Genomic DNA, 18,373 nt, shown 5'->3' with positions numbered 1-18,373 from the left:
CACTAGAAATACCAACCCTAGGATTAACGCTTCTAAAGTTAAGGAAAACCTAGGTAGAAATCCCAAGAAGACTAGACATATGCCTAGGAATATCTCAAGAGAAAATGACAAATTAAAACTTGAGGTATTAGAGAGGGAAAATCAAGTCTTGAGGTCAAGACTTGATAATTTGGAAAAGGCTCTTAAAAACATAGAGAAGTCATCTCTAGGGTTTAAGGGTCAAAAACCAATGTCCAAGGACAAGAAAGGTTTGGGTCACAAACCTAAGTCCCAATTGGTCAAGCCCACTTATCATAATGTTCCATTCGATTATGGAACAAAACCTAAGGCTAGGAAGACCATTACCAAGGTCACAAGGGGAGTCACCCCTATAGTTGACCTTGATGAGACCCAAATGACCAAGGCTTTAAAGCCTAAGAGGGTCATTAGGAGGGTTGCTAGGGAAGTTATCCCTAGTGAATATTTAGTGAACCCAATGAGCTCTAATAGGTATTGGGTTCCTAGGAGCATCTTCTCTACCCCATAAATGGGTTAGAGAGTGTCAACTCCAATAAGAAGGGTAGTTAACCCAACTTTGAGGAAATTGACACTCAAGGAGCATTTTCAAGGTTTTGTGAACCTTTGAAAATGAAATGAATTATCATTTACTCCTTTGAAGAGTTAAATGTGCCTAAAGATTGGAAATCTCATTTTTAATCTCAATTGGCACAATTTGGAAAAACCTAGAAAAATGTCAAATTGGGATTTTGATATTCTCTTAGGTAATCAAGGCAATCCGGGCCTTAATTTAGAAGTGCTACTCTTGTAAAATTTTAAATGGTATAAATCAAACAAGAGATCAAGAAATGCCAATTTGGGTTTTGACATTTTCTTGGAGCACTTTGGGCAATCTAGGATTAGAATTTAAGTTAGCTAAGTGATTAAGGATACTTAGATAGGTAATCTAGGTATTTTATTTGTGTTAACTTGCCATGATTGGTTGCCATATGCCATGTCATGACATCATATTTAATTTATGATCATTTGAAATGTCATGATAATGCTTAGGTTATTTATATGTCATGTGTTAGTTTAGTTTCAAACTTTATGCCATGACATCATGACATTGGCACATGTTTTCATTTATGATATCATTTTATGCCATGTCATCATCTCTTGCATTAATAATCAATTGAATTGATTTAAGGATGAAAAACACATTTTGATATTGAGATCAAATTTGTGTTTAGAAAATGCATGAGAACTTAGCCTAAGTTGACCTTAACCCATATCTCACATCAAATTGACTTGAATGTGGTTTGATACACCTTAGATGTGTGTGAGATATTAGGATCATGAGTTAGGATCAAGGTGCATAGTTCTTGTACCTAGATGAGCCTAATTCAAGAAATTGAGGATCATAGGGAAAGCTTGTGTACAAGTCATGTACATCTAGCCCTAAGATTGTGGTCCTAAATTAAAAGGTTTAAAAGCATTTTAAAATTGATTTGAAAAACCTTGATGAAGCTTTCCTAGTGATTGCATTCATCATTGAACATTATGATACAAAATTGACTTAACTTTGAACTATTTCAAAGTTTTCGAATTTTGTATCAAGATTTGAAAATGGAAACTATTTTCATAGAAAATTATTTTTCTGTGATAGTATATGGTATGAGGAGTGTATCCTCAAAATTTTACGATTTTTGGAATTTTCTGGAATTTATTAGGAGTTTCTGAATTTCCGGAGAAGGAAAATCAGAAATCTGATTTCAGAATGTGGATCGGTCACCGGACCGATCCAGGGAAGGTCTGATCGGTCTGGGGACCGATCCAGGTGGTTTCTGATCGGTCTGGGGACCGATCAGTGCGTGCCAGGTTCTGATTTTCAGCAGGTGTCTGAAATTTCAGTTTTTGGAGTTGAGTTTCGAATTTCTGAAGGTTTGAAACTCTCCAAGACATTGTTGGTGCAATGGTCAAGGGGGAGTTGATCTTTAGGGGGAGTTTTACCTATTAGTCAAGGGGGAGTTGACTTTTAGGGGGAGTTTTTACTCCTTAAGATTTTTGAGGATTAGTGATATGGGATTATCGCTAAGTTGATTGTTGAGTTTAGTACCAAGGGGGAAATTAAGAGTTTCAATGAAAGGTATGGGACTTTCATTAGGAAGAAACTCTTGACCTTGATACTCTCCTTTTTCTTTTTGATGTGTGTCAAAAAGGGGAGAGCGTTCATTGGAGAATTATTGGAGAACCCAAGTTAGGTTATCGGTTTAACCTAAGCTAGGGGAAGATTGTCAAGGAATGTTCGAGGAAGAACATTGGAATACTTTTTGATGTGTGTCAAAAAGGGGGAGAATTATTGGAGAACCCAAGTTAGGTTATCGGGTTAACCTAAGGGGAGAATGTCCAGAGAATGTTCAAGGGAAGAACATTGGACATTGGAAGATGGTTGGAAAACCTAAGTTAGGTTATCGGGTTAACCTAACTTGATTATGGTTTTGTCAAACATCAAAAAGGGGGAGATTGTTGGTGCAACCTTAGGTCAAGGTTGACCTGGTTGACCCGACTCGAGTTGACTTGACTCGAGTTGTATTTTGATGTTTGACTTGGGAAGATTGTTGGTGCAACCTTAGGTCAAGGTTGACCTAGTTGAGTTGCATGTTGATGTTTGACACTCGTGAGAGAGTTCTATTCTTGATATGGGACAAGAATAGATGATTGGGAAAGTATTGATGCAACCGTAGGTAAGGTTGACCTGGTTGACCTGATTCGGGAAAAAGTCCAAGTATGGAGACTTGGCACCGGAAAAGTCCAAGCAGGGAGCTTGGCACTGGAAAAGTCCAAGCAGGGAGCTTGGCATGCGAAAAGTCCAAGTATGGAGACTTGGCACGGGAAAAGTCCAAGTATGGAGACTTGGCACTGGAAAAGTCCAAGCAGGGAGCTTGGCACGCGAAAAGTCCAAGTATGGAGACTTGGCACGGGAAAAGTCCAAGTATGGAGACTTGGCACTGGAAAAGTCCAAGTATGGAGACTTGGCACGGAGAAGTCCTGGTGAGTGAAGCCAGGCAATGGGAAAGTCCTAACTGGGATGTTAGGCAGTTGGAAAGTCCTGGTGAGTGAAGCCAGGCATGGGAAAGTCCTAACTGGGATGTTAGGCAGTGTGGAAAGTCCTGGTGAGTGAAGCCAGGCAGTTGGAAAGTCCTGGTGAGTGAAGCCAGGCATGGGAAAGTCCTAACTGGGATGTTAGGCAGTGTGGAAAGTCCTGGTGAGTGAAGCCAGGCAGTGGGAAAGTCCTGGTGAGTGAAGCCAGGCAGTGAGAAAGTCCTAACTGGGATGTTAGGCAGTGTGGAAATCCTGGTGAGTGAAGCCAGGTGAAAGTCCTGGTGAGTGAAGCCAGGCAAGGGAAAATCCAGATGGATCAGGGATGATCGGACTTCTGGTGTTGGAAAGTCCAAGTAGGTCAAAGGGATTGACCGGACACTTGGCAGAGAGTTCTAAGCAGGTCAAGGGAGTGACCAGATGCTTGGGATGAAGTACCAATAGGTCAAGGTTGACCGGATATTGGTTTGGAAGTCTTGGAACTTGGTTTGGGCAAAAACCAAGCTCTGGATCGGTCACCAGACCGATCCAGTGATACCTTGTTTGCTCTGATCGGTCTGGTGACCGATCAGATACCGAACAGAAACTCTCTGTTCGGTGACCGATCAGCAAGCGAACAGAGGTGAAAAGAAAGGCAGGCTGATCGGTCCACAGACCGATCAGGCCATGTCCTGATCGGTCTGGCGACCGATCAGGAGACGACGTCGCGAAGGAAGAGCCAGCTGGGATCGGTCTGTGGACCGATCCAGCTGTAGCCTGATCGGTCCACAGACCGATCAGAGTACGCACAGAAGGTTCTGTGCACTAACTGATCGGTCTGGGGACCGATCAGCACAGGGCCTGATCGGTCCGTAGACCGATCAGGGTTCTAGCCGTTGCGACGCAACGGCTAGTTTCTTCGCTGTTTCTTCTTCGCAGGTATAAAGGGGCTGAGAGCTTCTACAGGGCTTCTTCTTCTTCTTCCTCCTTCCTGTTGCTAAGTGCTGCTGTGCTTGAGCTTTGTTGAGCTCGTCCAAAGCTTCGCGTGAGCTTCCGGCTGGATCACCTGCTGTTGTAGGCGCTTGGAGCTGTTGCTTCATCCAGTCGACAAGAAGGCAAGCTAGGGTTATTACATTCTTGTATTGTACTTAGTTTCTTGCTGTATTCTTGTACTTCTGTTTATCTTGCTGTTGCAAGACATTGTGGCGAGGTTTCTCCACCCAGAAGGAGTTTGATTTAGCCGGTTTTCCGGGGACTCATCCACCGACGGATTGATAGGGCTCGTCCACCTTACGGACACGCCGAGGAGTAGGAGTATCATCTCCGAACCTCGTTACATCGCTGCGTCTAAGGTTTGATATTCTTCCTTTCGTTTCTAGTTTATTTTTCCGCTGCGCTAACGAAGTGTAGGAAGAAACGCGAGCGATTTGGGGCGGCTATTCACACCCCCCTCTCTAGCCGAGTACGAAGGATCCTAACAGTGTTCATATATGCTCGATCGGGCAAAGCTCATCTAATCATAAAGGCATTTATCCTTATGTATGACTCTCAACATATTATCGACCGACCGCAGGCCGAACGAGTGCTCATGTGCTCATATATGCTTGACCAGGCAAAGTTCGCCCGAGTATAAAGACATATTCAATAGAAGGTATACCTAATATACGGCCGACTTGAACGACTGGCCAAGACATATTTAGCATAATATATCCCTAATATACGGCTGGTTTGAACGACCCGCCGAGACATATTCAACAGAAGGTATTCCTAATATACGACCGACTTGAACGACCGACCAGGATATATTCAACAGAAGGTATTCCTAATATACGGTCGGCTTGAACAATCGGCCGAGACATATTCAACAGAGGGTATTCTTAATAGCATATGCAACCAACTTGAACAATCGACCAAGACATGCCCAACATGATATTTGGAAGGAAATATCTTCTATAAGTTTCTTCAGTCATAATGACGTGTCCCCATTATAAATACAAGTTATAAACGACAAAACGAATACATCTGGGGTACAGAAAAGATTTCTTAAAGTAGTATTGCACAAAGTATAGAAGATGTCTTTATCTCCTAACAAACCCTAACGAACAGGGGACCACTTCACGACTACGGAGGTCACGTGAGGTAGTATAAAAAGAGGGATCCTCTCCGTTGGCAAGGTACACAAGTTCTAGGCTTCTAGCATCCAAACTCTGTTTCACTTCAGTTACTGTTCTCCTTCCTTTCTTCCACCTTTGGAGAGAGAAACTAACTTAAGCGTCGGAGGGCCTAGCCAGGGATCCCCATCCCGATCTTAGGTCACTAACGCTTTGTTGGTTTGTCTCGCTATGCGTAGGATCGTGGAGGGCTTCTTCCAGATCTACAGGAGGTTCTCTTCATTAGGGATCAACGTTCATCGGAGCTAGTGCATATCTTCGTAGATTTCAGACAGGATCACATAAGCATGAGGATCTAGAAAAGTAATAGGCAACAAACCTATAATTATATATAATTCAAAATCACATATCATTACACATATTTTGCTAAATATTTTATACACGGTGATCCTAATAAAATATGAAGATTTTGATTTTTCTCATTCTAATCAAACATTTTCTGTCAACATCCAAGATCTTATATCTATTAATAATTTTTTCACTTATTAGCCATATGATTTTTTCATCATCTTATTGAGAAATAAAAAAAATATAATACACATATGAACTTTGATTATTTTATCATAATGATTCAAAAATTTTCATAGAAAACATACATTTCAGCAAATGTTATACCGTTTATGCCCAAGAAATTCCAAAATAATTTTTAAAATTATACCAAATGTTATTCAATCTATGTCCAAGAAATTTTAAAAAAGAATCCATTAAAATCTATTAAAAGTTTAGATGCCATAAAATTTACATAAAATTTTAAAAAAGTGTTTAAATACCCCATAACTTTTTAAAACTCAATAAAAACTTAATTTAAAACCACTAAATTTCTATAGAGTTTATAAAATAAGCCTAAACTTTAATCCAAAAAATCATTAAAGGTAATTAAAAATCTAAAATAGAATACAACCGCAACAATAACACAAATGACTTGTGTAATAACTAAACTTCATTTGGACTTGTGTTTAACAAACAACAATATACTAAATTTGAGAGCCCTTTTTCTAACATATAAATTTGACACTACAGGCTTTTAAGATCATAAACAAGTACAATCATGGAATGGACGTTCATTTTGCAGAACTAATAATTACCATAAAAAGGTGCAAGCATTATGAGAAGACAAATATTAGCTTCAAAAATAAACAAAAACCAAAAGATTGGCAACGAGGCATAATAAGCACGAGTAGCTGCAAAGAGCCGCTGCCATTAATTTGTTCTTGAAAGACAGTACGGGCTTAAGGTCATAAACAATCCAAATACCCACCTGATGGGAGCTGAAGAAACAAACCACCACAAAAATCCAAAAACAATAATATCATACAGCAAACATGATTATTTAGAAATCCTCTGGATCTTCCTCATCATCAGCACCTTCTGCCCCAACCTCCTCGTAGTCCTTCTCGAGGGCAGCCAAGTCCTCCCGTGCTTCTGAGAACTCACCTTCTTCCATTCCCTCGCCCACGTACCAGTGGACAAAGGCTCGCTTAGCATACATGAGGTCAAATTTATGGTCGATTCTTGAAAACACCTCGGCGACAGCAGTGTTGTTGCTGATCATGCACACAGCTCGCTGAACCTTGGCTAGATCACCTCCAGGCACTACTGTAGGTGGCTGGTAGTTGATACCGCACTTAAAACCAGTAGGGCACCTTCAAAACATGAGAAATAATAGTCAAGTGTAAAGCAGAACAAATTCAATCTTATAAGGGCAGGATCTGATAGAAACTCACCAGTCGACAAATTGGACAGTTCTCTTGGTCTTAATGGTCGCAACAGCTGCATTGACATCTTTGGGCACAACATCTCCTCGGTACATTAAACAACAAGCCATGTATTTTCCATGCCTTGGGTCACATTTTGCCATCATGCTTGAAGGCTCAAATACAGCATTTGTGATTTCAGGAACTGAAAGTTGCTCGTGGTATGCTTTCTCAGCAGAAATGACAGGTGCATATGAGGAAAGCATGAAATGAATTCTAGGATATGGGACAAGATTGGTTTGAAACTCAGTTATATCAACATTAATGGCTCCATCGAACCTCAGGGAGGTGGTCAAAGAAGATATGACCTGAGAAATCAATCTGTTCAAGTTGGTATAAGTTGGACGCTCAATATCCAGAGATCTTCTGCAGATATCATAAATTGCCTCATTGTCCAAAAGAATTGCAACATCGGTGTGCTCAAGAAGAGAGTGTGTGGAAAGGACACTGTTATACGGTTCCACAACTGCTGTAGATACCTGCGGAAAAAATGTCACAGGATATGTCCACTTTGCCAAGTATGCGTATCTACAAAGCAACTGAATAAAAAATAGGCATCTACAATGGAAGCTAAGCAACTAGACGCTAACCATACAACTACATAAGGTTTGTGCAGATGGAAATTGAATAATTTTACTTATGAAGACACTATTCATTATGGCAGAGAAAAAATGGCATAGAAACCCACACTAAAGTAGTTGTCAATACAAACACAATCTTGGAAGTTATTTTTAGGTTAATCAGATCACAACTACCAAGATGCAGATATCAGAGTGCTACATCTTTAACATCGGAGCTCCATACTAAACTGTCATAGATATTCAAAGGAAATTTCCAAGGTCAAATGAAAGTACTAACTGCAATTTGTAAGAAAATAATTTGACAAGCATTAACAAGAACCTAAGGCTACATAATAACATGCAATCTGAAGGCACCAAGGCGAACCTACTAGAGAACAACCAATAAGACAATATTTGATCTAAAACTAAGGATGCCTGCACGAAATTTTTCTAATACCTGAGGAGAGGGGTAGATTGTGAAACCCAGCTTTGACTTCTTGCCATAATCCACAGATAGCCTTTCCAAAAGCAAGGAACCCAAACCAGATCCGGTACCGCCACCAACAGCATTGAAGACTAAAAACCCTTGCAACCCAGTGCAGTTGTCAGCTAGTTTCCTGACACGATCAAGGCAGAGGTCAACAATTTCCTTTCCCACTGCATGTCACAAAGAGAATCGAGAATAAATTACATGCAAATGTTGTAATAGTAAGGAGCGGACTCAAGGACAAGTAAAATGAGCGTATCTACCTGTGTAGTGGCCCCTGGCAAAGTTATTAGCTGCATCCTCCTTCCCAGAGATGAGTTGTTCCGGATGGAAGAGTTGGCGATAAGATCCAGATCTAACTTCGTCAATGACAGTCGGCTCCAGATCCACAAAGATGGCCCTTGGCACATGCTTCCCAGCACCAGTTTCACTGAAGAAGGTATTGAAGGCGTCGCAGGCCACTCCTACAGTAGAATCACTAAAGAAGACGACCAAAACGTTAGACAAGAAAACAAAGGTCCTTCTTAAATGAAATTAACGCAGGAAATCGCGATTATGTTGTTCTAGGTACAACTAGGAAAGAACGGCTTATCCCAAAAAATCTATGAAGCATGACGAAAAGGATACATTTTTATACGTGAGCTAGAAAAGCCCAAAAATGAAATAGTTGAGTACCCAATGGACGGAGATGCTTATCCCAAACAGATCCGGAGAGAAGATCACCAATTTCACGCCATTTCATAAAACCATTACCAGGGTCAACCCGATTTGAAAGAAAACCCTAGATCTCAAAACGCATCTAATTTTCTTCCAGGTTAGAGCCGTCTACCCAAATCTGAAAGACAACCCTCGATCTATCTATTCCAGAGACCGAAAACGCATCCAACTCTTTTCCCACTCAAACTCAGAGATCTACGGACCAAAAAAAAAACAAGATCTAATAACAACGCGCTTGCAGTAAAAGAGGTCACCTGGCCATTATGCCATCGGGCTGGATGCCGTGTTCAAGGCAGTAGAGTTCCCAGCAGGCATTCCCGACCTGGATCCCGGCCTGACCGATGTGAATACTTATGATCTCCCTCATCGCTTCTGTTCGCCTCTCGCCGGTGATGAACCCTAGAAATCTAGACCGATCGGCGAGAAGACGAAAACCCGGAAGTGCCTTTTGAGTACTGACGGCCAGTAAGGGAGCGGATATTTAATGGGCTGATTTCATCTGATTTAATAATTGCTTTCGAGTCCGAGAACCGTTGAGCCCCACGATGACAGGATGAGCAAACCTAGAAATCCTCGATTTATCTTGAAAGACGAAAATACCTTCCAGATATGGACTTATATGAAAAATAAAATAAAGTTTTGCGAGGAGATCAATTAATATTAGAAACATCCTAATTTATGTGTATTTTTAAGGCCTCTCCTCATCACGATGCAGCATTGGTTCGGTTTTGCCTATATAATTTTATTTTAGAAAATTACGGAACGCAGTGAAAGCAATTGAATGTTCAACGGAAGGTAAGTTTTAAAATTAATAAATCAAATGTCTAATTTAATCTTTACCCTTTATATTTTTTCTATCTATCCCATGCGATTACTGTGCTTAATTCATGTTTACAAAATTCTTATTCTCAATATAACGTATCGAAAGAATGTTAGAATGAATGAATGTAATTAGAAAAATTAGATGAATATATAGAGTTTGATTTTGTATAATTTTAAGTTTTCTAAATTTATGTGTCGATTTTAATTAAAATCGACTGATAGATCTAGAGATATTGAAATGACATAAAATCATAGTAGAATATCCCAAGTCTCAATAGTTACATACAAATCCATAGAACATAGAAAAGCGAGATGCCCATGACGGGTACGTGTGGGATGAACCAAATTCTCATTCAATTTTATTTTTTCATTAGAAGGAGCTCATACATACTCGGCAGTACCATATGTGAATACTCCACCAGAATACCTAGTTGATTAGATGATGATATATTTGTTATAATAAAGTAGGGATCAAATCCTCAAGTAGTATATTCTCAGGGAAAAACTCTTTTCATCTCTAGTGATTTGTCGGTCGATTATAATCTGAGTCAATAATTTATCTTCTTTCACATAACCTATGGACAGATTCTAAAGGGCACCTGAGATTAGTATAATCACCCTTGAAATTACATGAAATCAAGTCTTATGTTCTTGTTTGGTATATATAACAATTGATTTAGAAATTATCATCATCACAATAGTGTCCCGAATCAATTGTTTTGATTGAGTAGGAGCAAACAAATACGAAGGGATACAAATAATTTTAGATACGTGATTTAGTAATTTTAAAATTTATCAACTATTCAATAATTTTGATTAGGTTTATTAATTTGTAGTTTTATTTTTAACGACGACATATCATATTCAATTCATAATGATACACTAGCCATCGTGCACACATAATATAATTCATAGATACTCATAAATTAGTGTCATATTCACATAAATTAGACTCATGCAATAATACAACGCAAGGGCGATACTCAAAAACTATAACAGATTTTCTCTCATAAAAATTAATTTAATATTTTATATCAGATATTAAACTAATAAAGACAAATACTACAATTGATCTTAATCAAAAAGTCGAGAAAAATATATTTTCTAAAGTCGTCGATCCAAGGTATTTATAGAAACTTCTTTGTTCATGTTATTATCAATCCTAAGATGTGTCATGATAGTGCAAAAGAAAAAAAAGATATTAATATAATTTTATTTTATGCTTTATCAAAATTAGTTAGTAAAAATCCTAAAGGTTTCTAAGTCTTAATTAAATGATAAGGTGTTTAATTTTAATGACAAAACCCCTTTATGTGATATTTTGATTTTAGCGAAGGTGCGACAATTTAGCTGGAAAATGAAGACTAAGTAAGAAAGTAAAGATAAATTTAAAAATTAAAATATTAATAGTTCGATAAACAAAGGAGCCGACTAGGAGCATGTGACGACTGAACGATGGCTTAAAATAGCATTAGCCCGGAATGACGCGGAGCCAATCTCATCCGTTCGTTATCATGTGAAAAAGTTGACTCTATCAAATTTAGGGTCTACACATGTACCCTATATAACGATAGAAAATGTGTATTTAACCTATAAACATTCATATTTTACGATGTCAAAATAAGAATTCAATTTCTAATTGACTACTCATGTTTATCATTAGAGCGGTCAAGTCGATCTGTGATAGGATAGGTCAGCTCATGACGAGCTGGTCATTTGATAGGATAGAACAGACTAACTTATCATCTTGGTTCAGTAATAATAGGCATGAAAATCGATCCAAAATTTATTTATGATAACATATTAACATCCCTTGGTGAATTAACTATGTCAATTGATCCTGTCCGAGCACTGAGTCGATGGTCGCTGAGGACGTGGTGCTCTCGTTGACTCCGCGTAGTCCTGTAAGTGACGTAGACCTTCGACGAGGACTTGCAAGCACAAAACCGAGCTGGGAAGGGGTTTCCGGCAACGACACTCCGACGCTCGAGTTAGCCGCCGGTAGCAAGAAATCGAAGTAGAATGACGAGAACTGTAGCTACAGTGATGAATCGCGTATACTTCCGTTGGAGTCTGGGGGTCTTTATATAGGGCTCCCTGAAGGTGCGTGTATGCTTACCGAGACGTGCATGCCTCTCAAAGCATACCTGTAATGAGTGTGTCAGAAAAGCGTGTCTGACGCCTTACCGTAATAGTGCGAGCATATCCTTGACGTGACAGCGAAAACTTTCGTCGTACGATTCTCTGTCTAATCCAGCCGCCTACCATGCTGCCTGTCGGCGACACTTGTCTCGAGGAAGATAGAGTTACCTACCCCTTTTGTCTCATATCAAGCCGGACGGAAGAACCACTCGGCTAACGTCGCGGTTGGCCGAGCGGGACATCTGCTCAGCCAATCATACGAAGGCCCTGGTGTTGCCGGTCGGTCGAGCTGAAGATCGCTCAGCCTTCGCTCCCTGCTGTCAAGCCGTGCTAGTCACTCGCCAGGCGTCATGAGCTCAGGCCCGAGTCGAGCCGATCTATCGAGATGCCGGATCGGCTTTTCGCCGATCGGGGGAGATGATTCGCCCGGTCGGGCACCTACAGGGTGTTGACCACCTTGACCTCCTGCCGGTCGACCCCACAGGATGTTGACCTCCCGCCGGTCGGCCCCACAGGATGTTGACCTCCTGCCGGTCGGCCCCACCCCCTTTACCACCGGATCACATGCCTTCCCTTCAAGTCTAGTCGAAGGAGGCTGAAAGTCCAACTGACTGGACGAGTAGCCTGGTGAGGAATTGGCTGGTCGGCCAGCAGATGAGCTGGATCCCGCCAGCTCCCGTAGGACCGACCTTTCTCTCCCAACCGGCCTTTTCTCTCGGTCGGTGCTTCGTGCATTTATACTTGGTCATTTTTGGCTACTTTTCCTCACTGCTGCCGAGGGGGCGCGGGCCGGTCGGTCATTGCTGATGCCGTCTGAATCTCCTCGTGATACGTGTAGATTGCTTTCATTAAGGCCGAACATGAGCCCATTTAATGCTGACCCGTGGGGGGACGCCACGTGTCGCCAGCGCAATTGCCGCACGTCCGAGGTTACAGCTGCTGATGTGACGTTTGACTGTTTGAATTCAACGGTTAGATGTGCACTTTGATCCCTGTGCCCTAGATCGGACGGCTCAGCTCGACCGTGCCCCTCTTTATAAACCTCTGGCGTCACCGCTTTTTCGGCATTCTGTTTCCGCTTCTCCCTTGTTTGCTCCGGCGACTTCGCTTGCCTCCAGTGCTCCGGTGCCTCTTAGCCTTCTTCTCCGGCGCTTCATTTTCCTGTAAGCTCTGACTTCCGCTTCTTTTCCTTTGGCTGTCATCGCCCTTCGATATTCCGTCAATTCTGTTTATCGAACTCGTTGCTGATCCTGCCGTATCCTTCGGTCGACTCCTTTAGCCAACCCCTCCGCCTGTGTTTTCTGGCTATGGCCAACTCCTCTCAACCAGTTGACCCGGCCCCTGCTCCTTGGTACACCACCATGGAGACCAGGTTTAACGCGGACGACTCGACGCATCTCATAAATGCTTTTGACATTCCGCCCGACCACGAAATTGTCCTGGCCGGACCGTTTGATCGGCCATATAACCCGCCGACTGACACTATCTGTTTCTTTCGAGACCAGTTTGTGACCGACCTTCGATTTCCCATCCACCCGTTCATTACCGAGGTTTGCAATTTCTTTCACATCCCTCTCACCCAGCTTGTTCCCAATTCCTTCCGCTTGTTATGTGGTGTAGTTGTGTTATTCAAAGTACATAGCATCCCACTGACCCCTCAGGTCTTCCACTATTTCTACTACCCTAAACAGTCCGAGTTAGGCACCTACCTATTCCAATCTCACATTGGCCTAGTCTTCTTCGACAGGATGTCGACCTCCAACAAGCACTGGAAGGAGTATTTCTTCTATATCAGACTCCCCGAGCGTCCGAGCTTCCAGACCAAGTGGCAGGTCGGTCCTCCCGCTCAGCCAGATTTAAAGAGGTACAAGACACGGCCGGATTATCTTCATGCTGCCAATATGCCGGTCGGCCTGAAGTTTGATATTCACAAGTTGCTCCCCGAGGGCGTACTGTATATCTTTTGGCTAAGTCCGAGCCGAGTGTAGCTTCCGAGCAGCCTAGGTACCAGATTTCCTTATCCACCTTCCTTTGATTCTAACTGATTCTGTTCTTCTTTTGCAGCTGACAACATGATGCGCGCCCGAGCTGCCGGGATAATGAAGGCCAAGCAGGCCAAGATCGAGGCGGCTGCCGCCAAGGAGATGGAGCGGCTCGGTTTGACCCCGGTTGGCTCGCAGGAGGTCACGGCTGGGGAAACTGCCACTGCGGGAGATGGGACTGTTGGTTGCTACTCGGAAAATCCAATGGCTCCACTGTACAAAAATTTTGTACGTGATCTGAACCTTTCCTAGCTACCATATGTTCTTTTAAGTTAAACTTGTATCTCCTGCGGAAGTTAACACGTTTGATCCAAATCACCTAGGTTATAAATTCAATTAAATATTAGTTTCCAAAATTGGCTTCCAGTACTGCATGGCGAGGCACTTGGCCTTCTTGGATATGGGAGCAACCACCACCGACTAGACAAAGCCTTTTAAGGAAAGTTAATATTTAATTTCCTTATATAACTCTAGGTTAACCAAAAGGAACAATCAAATCACAAGGAAAAAAGAAAAAGAACGCAATCGAAATTAAATTCGTAAAACAAGAATCGAATGCCTCTTGTATTTGGTATTTATACAAAGAAAAATTAACTAGTATGATGCGGAAATTAAATACTAGTTATACCTCTTCCTTGTATGCAAAAAACCTCGAGATCTTCTGCCGTATCCCTCGCCTCCTCTTGGACGTCGTGTGGGCGACGATCCTCCAAGACGAACATCACCCGGAAAGCTTCTCCTCCTTCTCTAGAATTCGGCCACCACCACCACAAAGGAGCAAAAGAGAGCAAAGGGAAGAGAGGGAAGGGGACGACCACTTGATGATCTCCAACAACACAATATCAATTGTTATATTTTTCAAGGTCTCCCCTTCCCCCCCTTTTATATTAGTTTCAACGGAAAATTATGGAAAGAGTTTTATAAAAAATTAGACTCATTCCTATTTCTTTTTTTTTTCTTTTTCTTTCCTTTTAATTAATCAATCCTAGATTGATTTATTAATTAAACAACTATTTGTTGATGTTTAATTATTTGACCGGCCCCTTGCTTGGGCACCAAGCAAGGTGGCCGGCCACTTATTAAAAGGGAAAGAAAGAAAAAAATTTTATAAACTTTTAAAAGAAGAAAACTTCTAATAAAATTTTACAAACTCTCTTTTTTTTCTAATGTGGATATTAAAAGGAAAGTTTTAAAATTTAAAACCAAGTTTTAAAATTTAAAACATCTCTAATAATATTTCTTTTTAAAAGAAAGTTTTATAAATTTTACAACTCTCTTTTAAAACCTTGTGGCCTAATTTAAATTAGGAAAAATTTTATAAATTTTTAAAATCTCTCTTTTTACAAATTGTAAATATCTGAGGAAATTTAAAAATTCAAAAACAACCTTCCTAATTTAAATATTACGGCCGACCCCCTTTTCCCAAGGCAAGGGCCGGCCATTTCTAGAGAATATGTGGCCGGCCATTGCTTGGTCACCAAGTAATGAACCGACCCCTTCTTGGACACCAAGATAGGCTTTTCTTTGGATGGACTTGAGGCTTTATTGAGGCTATAACAGGGACCTAGAGGAGAAATTGGTTTTGACCTTCCGATGAGCTTGAGTATCCCGTGCTCATCCCGAACACACAACTCAAGTTCATCGATAATAACTCATTCCACTAGAGAGTTATTAACGCACTACCGCACCAATCCCAAATTACAATATGGGCTCCTTCTTATCATGAGTGTGTTAGTCTCCCTGTGTTTAAGATTACGAATGCCCACTAATTAAGTGAGTTACTGACAACTCATTTAATTAATATCTAGCTCCAAGAGTAGTACCACTCAACTCTATAGTCATGTTGGACTAGGTCCACCTGCAGAGTTTAACATGGCAATCCTTATGAGCTCCTCTTGGGGGCATTCTCAACCTAGATAACTAGGACACAGATGTTGGTCCCTTTGGAGGCCGGCAAGAGGGGAGGGGTGAATTGTCCTACAAAATAAAACTCGAACCTTTCTCGGATTTCAACTATATAATGAACACTTGTAATAAATAAATAAAAGAGACTAAGTAAAAAGCAGACACCAGAGTTTTACTTGGTTTGCAATCAGGGGATTGCTAATCCAAGGAATGTAACCGCACTATCTGATTCTCCTCTGGGCGGAGTAGCCTCTTTACAACGTTGACAGCACAAATGAAAAGAACAGAATTGAAAACACAGAAGGAATTGATTACAAGTGAGTTCTAAAGATCTGTGCAAACCAGTGCTATATTTATAGCACTGGTCTGGGCGCCCCGAAGGGGTTCCGGGCGCCCTGGGGGGATAAAACTTTATCCCCCAACGTTCAGATCGAGGTTGACTCGATCTGGTCAAAAACTTCGGTTCGGGCGCCCCGGAGGGTTCTGAGCGCCCCGGAGGGGTCCGGGCGCCCCGGATGGTTCCGGGCGCCCCGGATGGTTCCGGGCGCCCCGGATGGTTCCGGGTGCCCCAGACCCCAAAAGTCAACTCTGGTTGACTTTTTCCGTCCGGTCGCTCTGCTTCGGTTCAGCTCGTCTCGGTCCGGGTCTTCTGTTCCGGCTCCACTAGCTTGGGTGATCTCGGCCATCCGGAATAGGGCTCACCCGAACCCATGTTCTGGCCTTCTCCTCGAGCAGCCTTCCTTCCCGGTTTCTCGTCCCTCGAACGCCGCGCACGTTCTTCTCGTCCACTGGTGTACTCTTCCGCGGTCATCTCGTCCCTCGGACGCACCGAGCCCGTCGGCTCTCTCCCATGTCGTCCTTCTTGCTAGCCGCGTCTTCCGCTCGACTTCCTGTGTTCCTAAGCTCCTGCACACTTAGACACAAGGGTTAAACAAACGCAGGACCTAACTTAGCTTGTTTGATCATATCAAAACACCTTGGGGTTCCAACAATCTCCCCTTTTTTGATGTGAGCAACCCAAGTTAAGTTAGGGTAACCATATGCAATAAAAACAATTTATATTCAAATAAGTCTAAATATTTTTCAAGTGAAAAATTATAGTATTATAGTACCTCCCCCTAGACTTAACATACTTCTCCCCCTTTGATCACATAAAAATTGGGGTTAGAAACAAGTCTAAGGTCAATTCAAACATGAACTTTTAAGTGTAAAATAATGTCTAAGTAAATACACTCTTCAGAATTTTTCGTTCGAAAAAAATATTTTTCAGATAAGAACAGTCATAAGTGTTAAAAAAAATTTAAGTTTTAAAACTTATCGCAACATTTCCAAAAAAAATTTCCTAATTAAAAAAATCTAAGTTAATATTCATAAGAAACAATTCTAAGTCAATATTATCATAAAAAAAATCTAAGTTAAAAAAAATCTAAGTCAATTTTCATAAAAATTTCTAAGATAATAAAAAATTTCTAAGTCAAGTTAAAATGTTTCTAACACAAATTGAATAACTCTTTTAAAGCATTAAGTAATTTAAATTAATGCTTTTTCAGTTAGTCAATTAAACTTTTCATTTCGATACTTGGCTTCCAGGTCGTGGCGAGGCACTAGGCCTTCTTGGTTATTGGAGCAACAACCACTTCCTTAGACAAAGCCTTATAAAGAAATTAGTTATTTAATTTCTTTGCTGAAAATGCTAAGTCTGACTTTAATTTTAAATTAAATAGGTTTTTGGAACCCAATAGAGGTTCCTACCTACAGGATTAACCAAGTATTTCCTAGGTATATAGATTTTTGATATATTTCTAATTTGACTTTGATGAAATCTATAATACCAATTTAAACATTTATAATTTCTAAAAGTAGAAATATTTGAACAATTAGATTTTTTCAATCTTTCTATTTCTTCTTTTAGTTTTTCATTTTCAATTTTCAATTTTTCAAAATCCTCTATAAGACATGATTTTGCCAAAATTCTCTTTGTTTCTAAAATTTCATTTTCTAATTTGGCATTTTTATTTTCTAATTTATACATGGATTTAGTCATAGCTTTGATACCAAAGTAAAGTTCATCAGGGGGTAAGAGGCATACCTCACTTACCATATCAGACTTGAAGCCTGAATCTCCCCCTGCTTCGCTACTTCCATCTGAGGTCGCTCCCCCTTCATCGATGCTGGGTTCTGATGTACTTTGTCCTTCGTGGCTTGCCATCAGTGCAATCCCCGCATATTCTTGAGCTTCTGATTCAGATGAAGAAGTGTCATCCCAAGTTGCTTTTAGGTTGTGTTTCTTAGGTGCCTTCATTTTGACCTTCTTGAGTTCTGGGCAGTCTTCCCTTAGGTGTCCCTCCTTCTGACACTGGTAGCACCGTACCTTTCTTCTACCTTTTTGATTCTTTTTATTCTGCATTTTAAATTTATTAGATCTAAAAAACATTTTAAAGTTTCTTACCATGTACGCTTCTTAATCGTCTTCAAAGTCTGACTCGGGTTCATCCTTGTTGGTTGCGTTCAGCGCCATAGTCTGGGTTGTGTCCTTTGATATCTCTGCATATATAGTTTCGTGTAATTCAAGGGTAGAAAACAACTCTTCTAAAGTGCTTACCTCCAGGTCTTTTGAGATGTAGTAAGCATCGACGATTGATGTCCACTCCGGAGTTCTTGGAAACACGTTGAGCGCGTAGCGTATAGTGTCCCGGTTTGTTACCGTTTCACCAAG

General features: G+C 41.0%; 1 protein-coding gene and 1 pseudogene across 1 annotated transcript; both read right to left on the bottom strand.

The window, feature by feature from the left end:
* Nucleotides 1-6,393: 6,393 nt before the first annotated feature.
* Nucleotides 6,394-9,228, bottom strand: LOC122055867 (tubulin alpha-1 chain-like). Its single transcript, XM_042617539.1, has 5 exons — nt 9,001-9,228; nt 8,293-8,507; nt 8,000-8,199; nt 6,953-7,461; nt 6,394-6,871 (listed from the first exon to the last, which is right to left on the bottom strand). The coding sequence occupies exons 1-5, from the start codon at nt 9,111-9,113 to the stop codon at nt 6,559-6,561; spliced, it is 1,350 nt and encodes a 449-aa protein (XP_042473473.1). The 5' UTR covers nt 9,114-9,228; the 3' UTR covers nt 6,394-6,558.
* A 1,277-nt stretch (nt 9,229-10,505) lies between these two features.
* LOC121995271 lies at nt 10,506-10,667 on the bottom strand (annotated as a pseudogene).
* Between the last annotated feature and the right edge of the window lie 7,706 nt (nt 10,668-18,373).

The sequence above is a fragment of the Zingiber officinale genome, chromosome 1B (assembly GCF_018446385.1).
Source record: "Zingiber officinale cultivar Zhangliang chromosome 1B, Zo_v1.1, whole genome shotgun sequence".
In the NCBI taxonomy this organism is placed as follows: Eukaryota; Viridiplantae; Streptophyta; class Magnoliopsida; order Zingiberales; family Zingiberaceae; genus Zingiber; species Zingiber officinale.
This window is presented reverse-complemented; position numbering and strand designations above follow the sequence as displayed.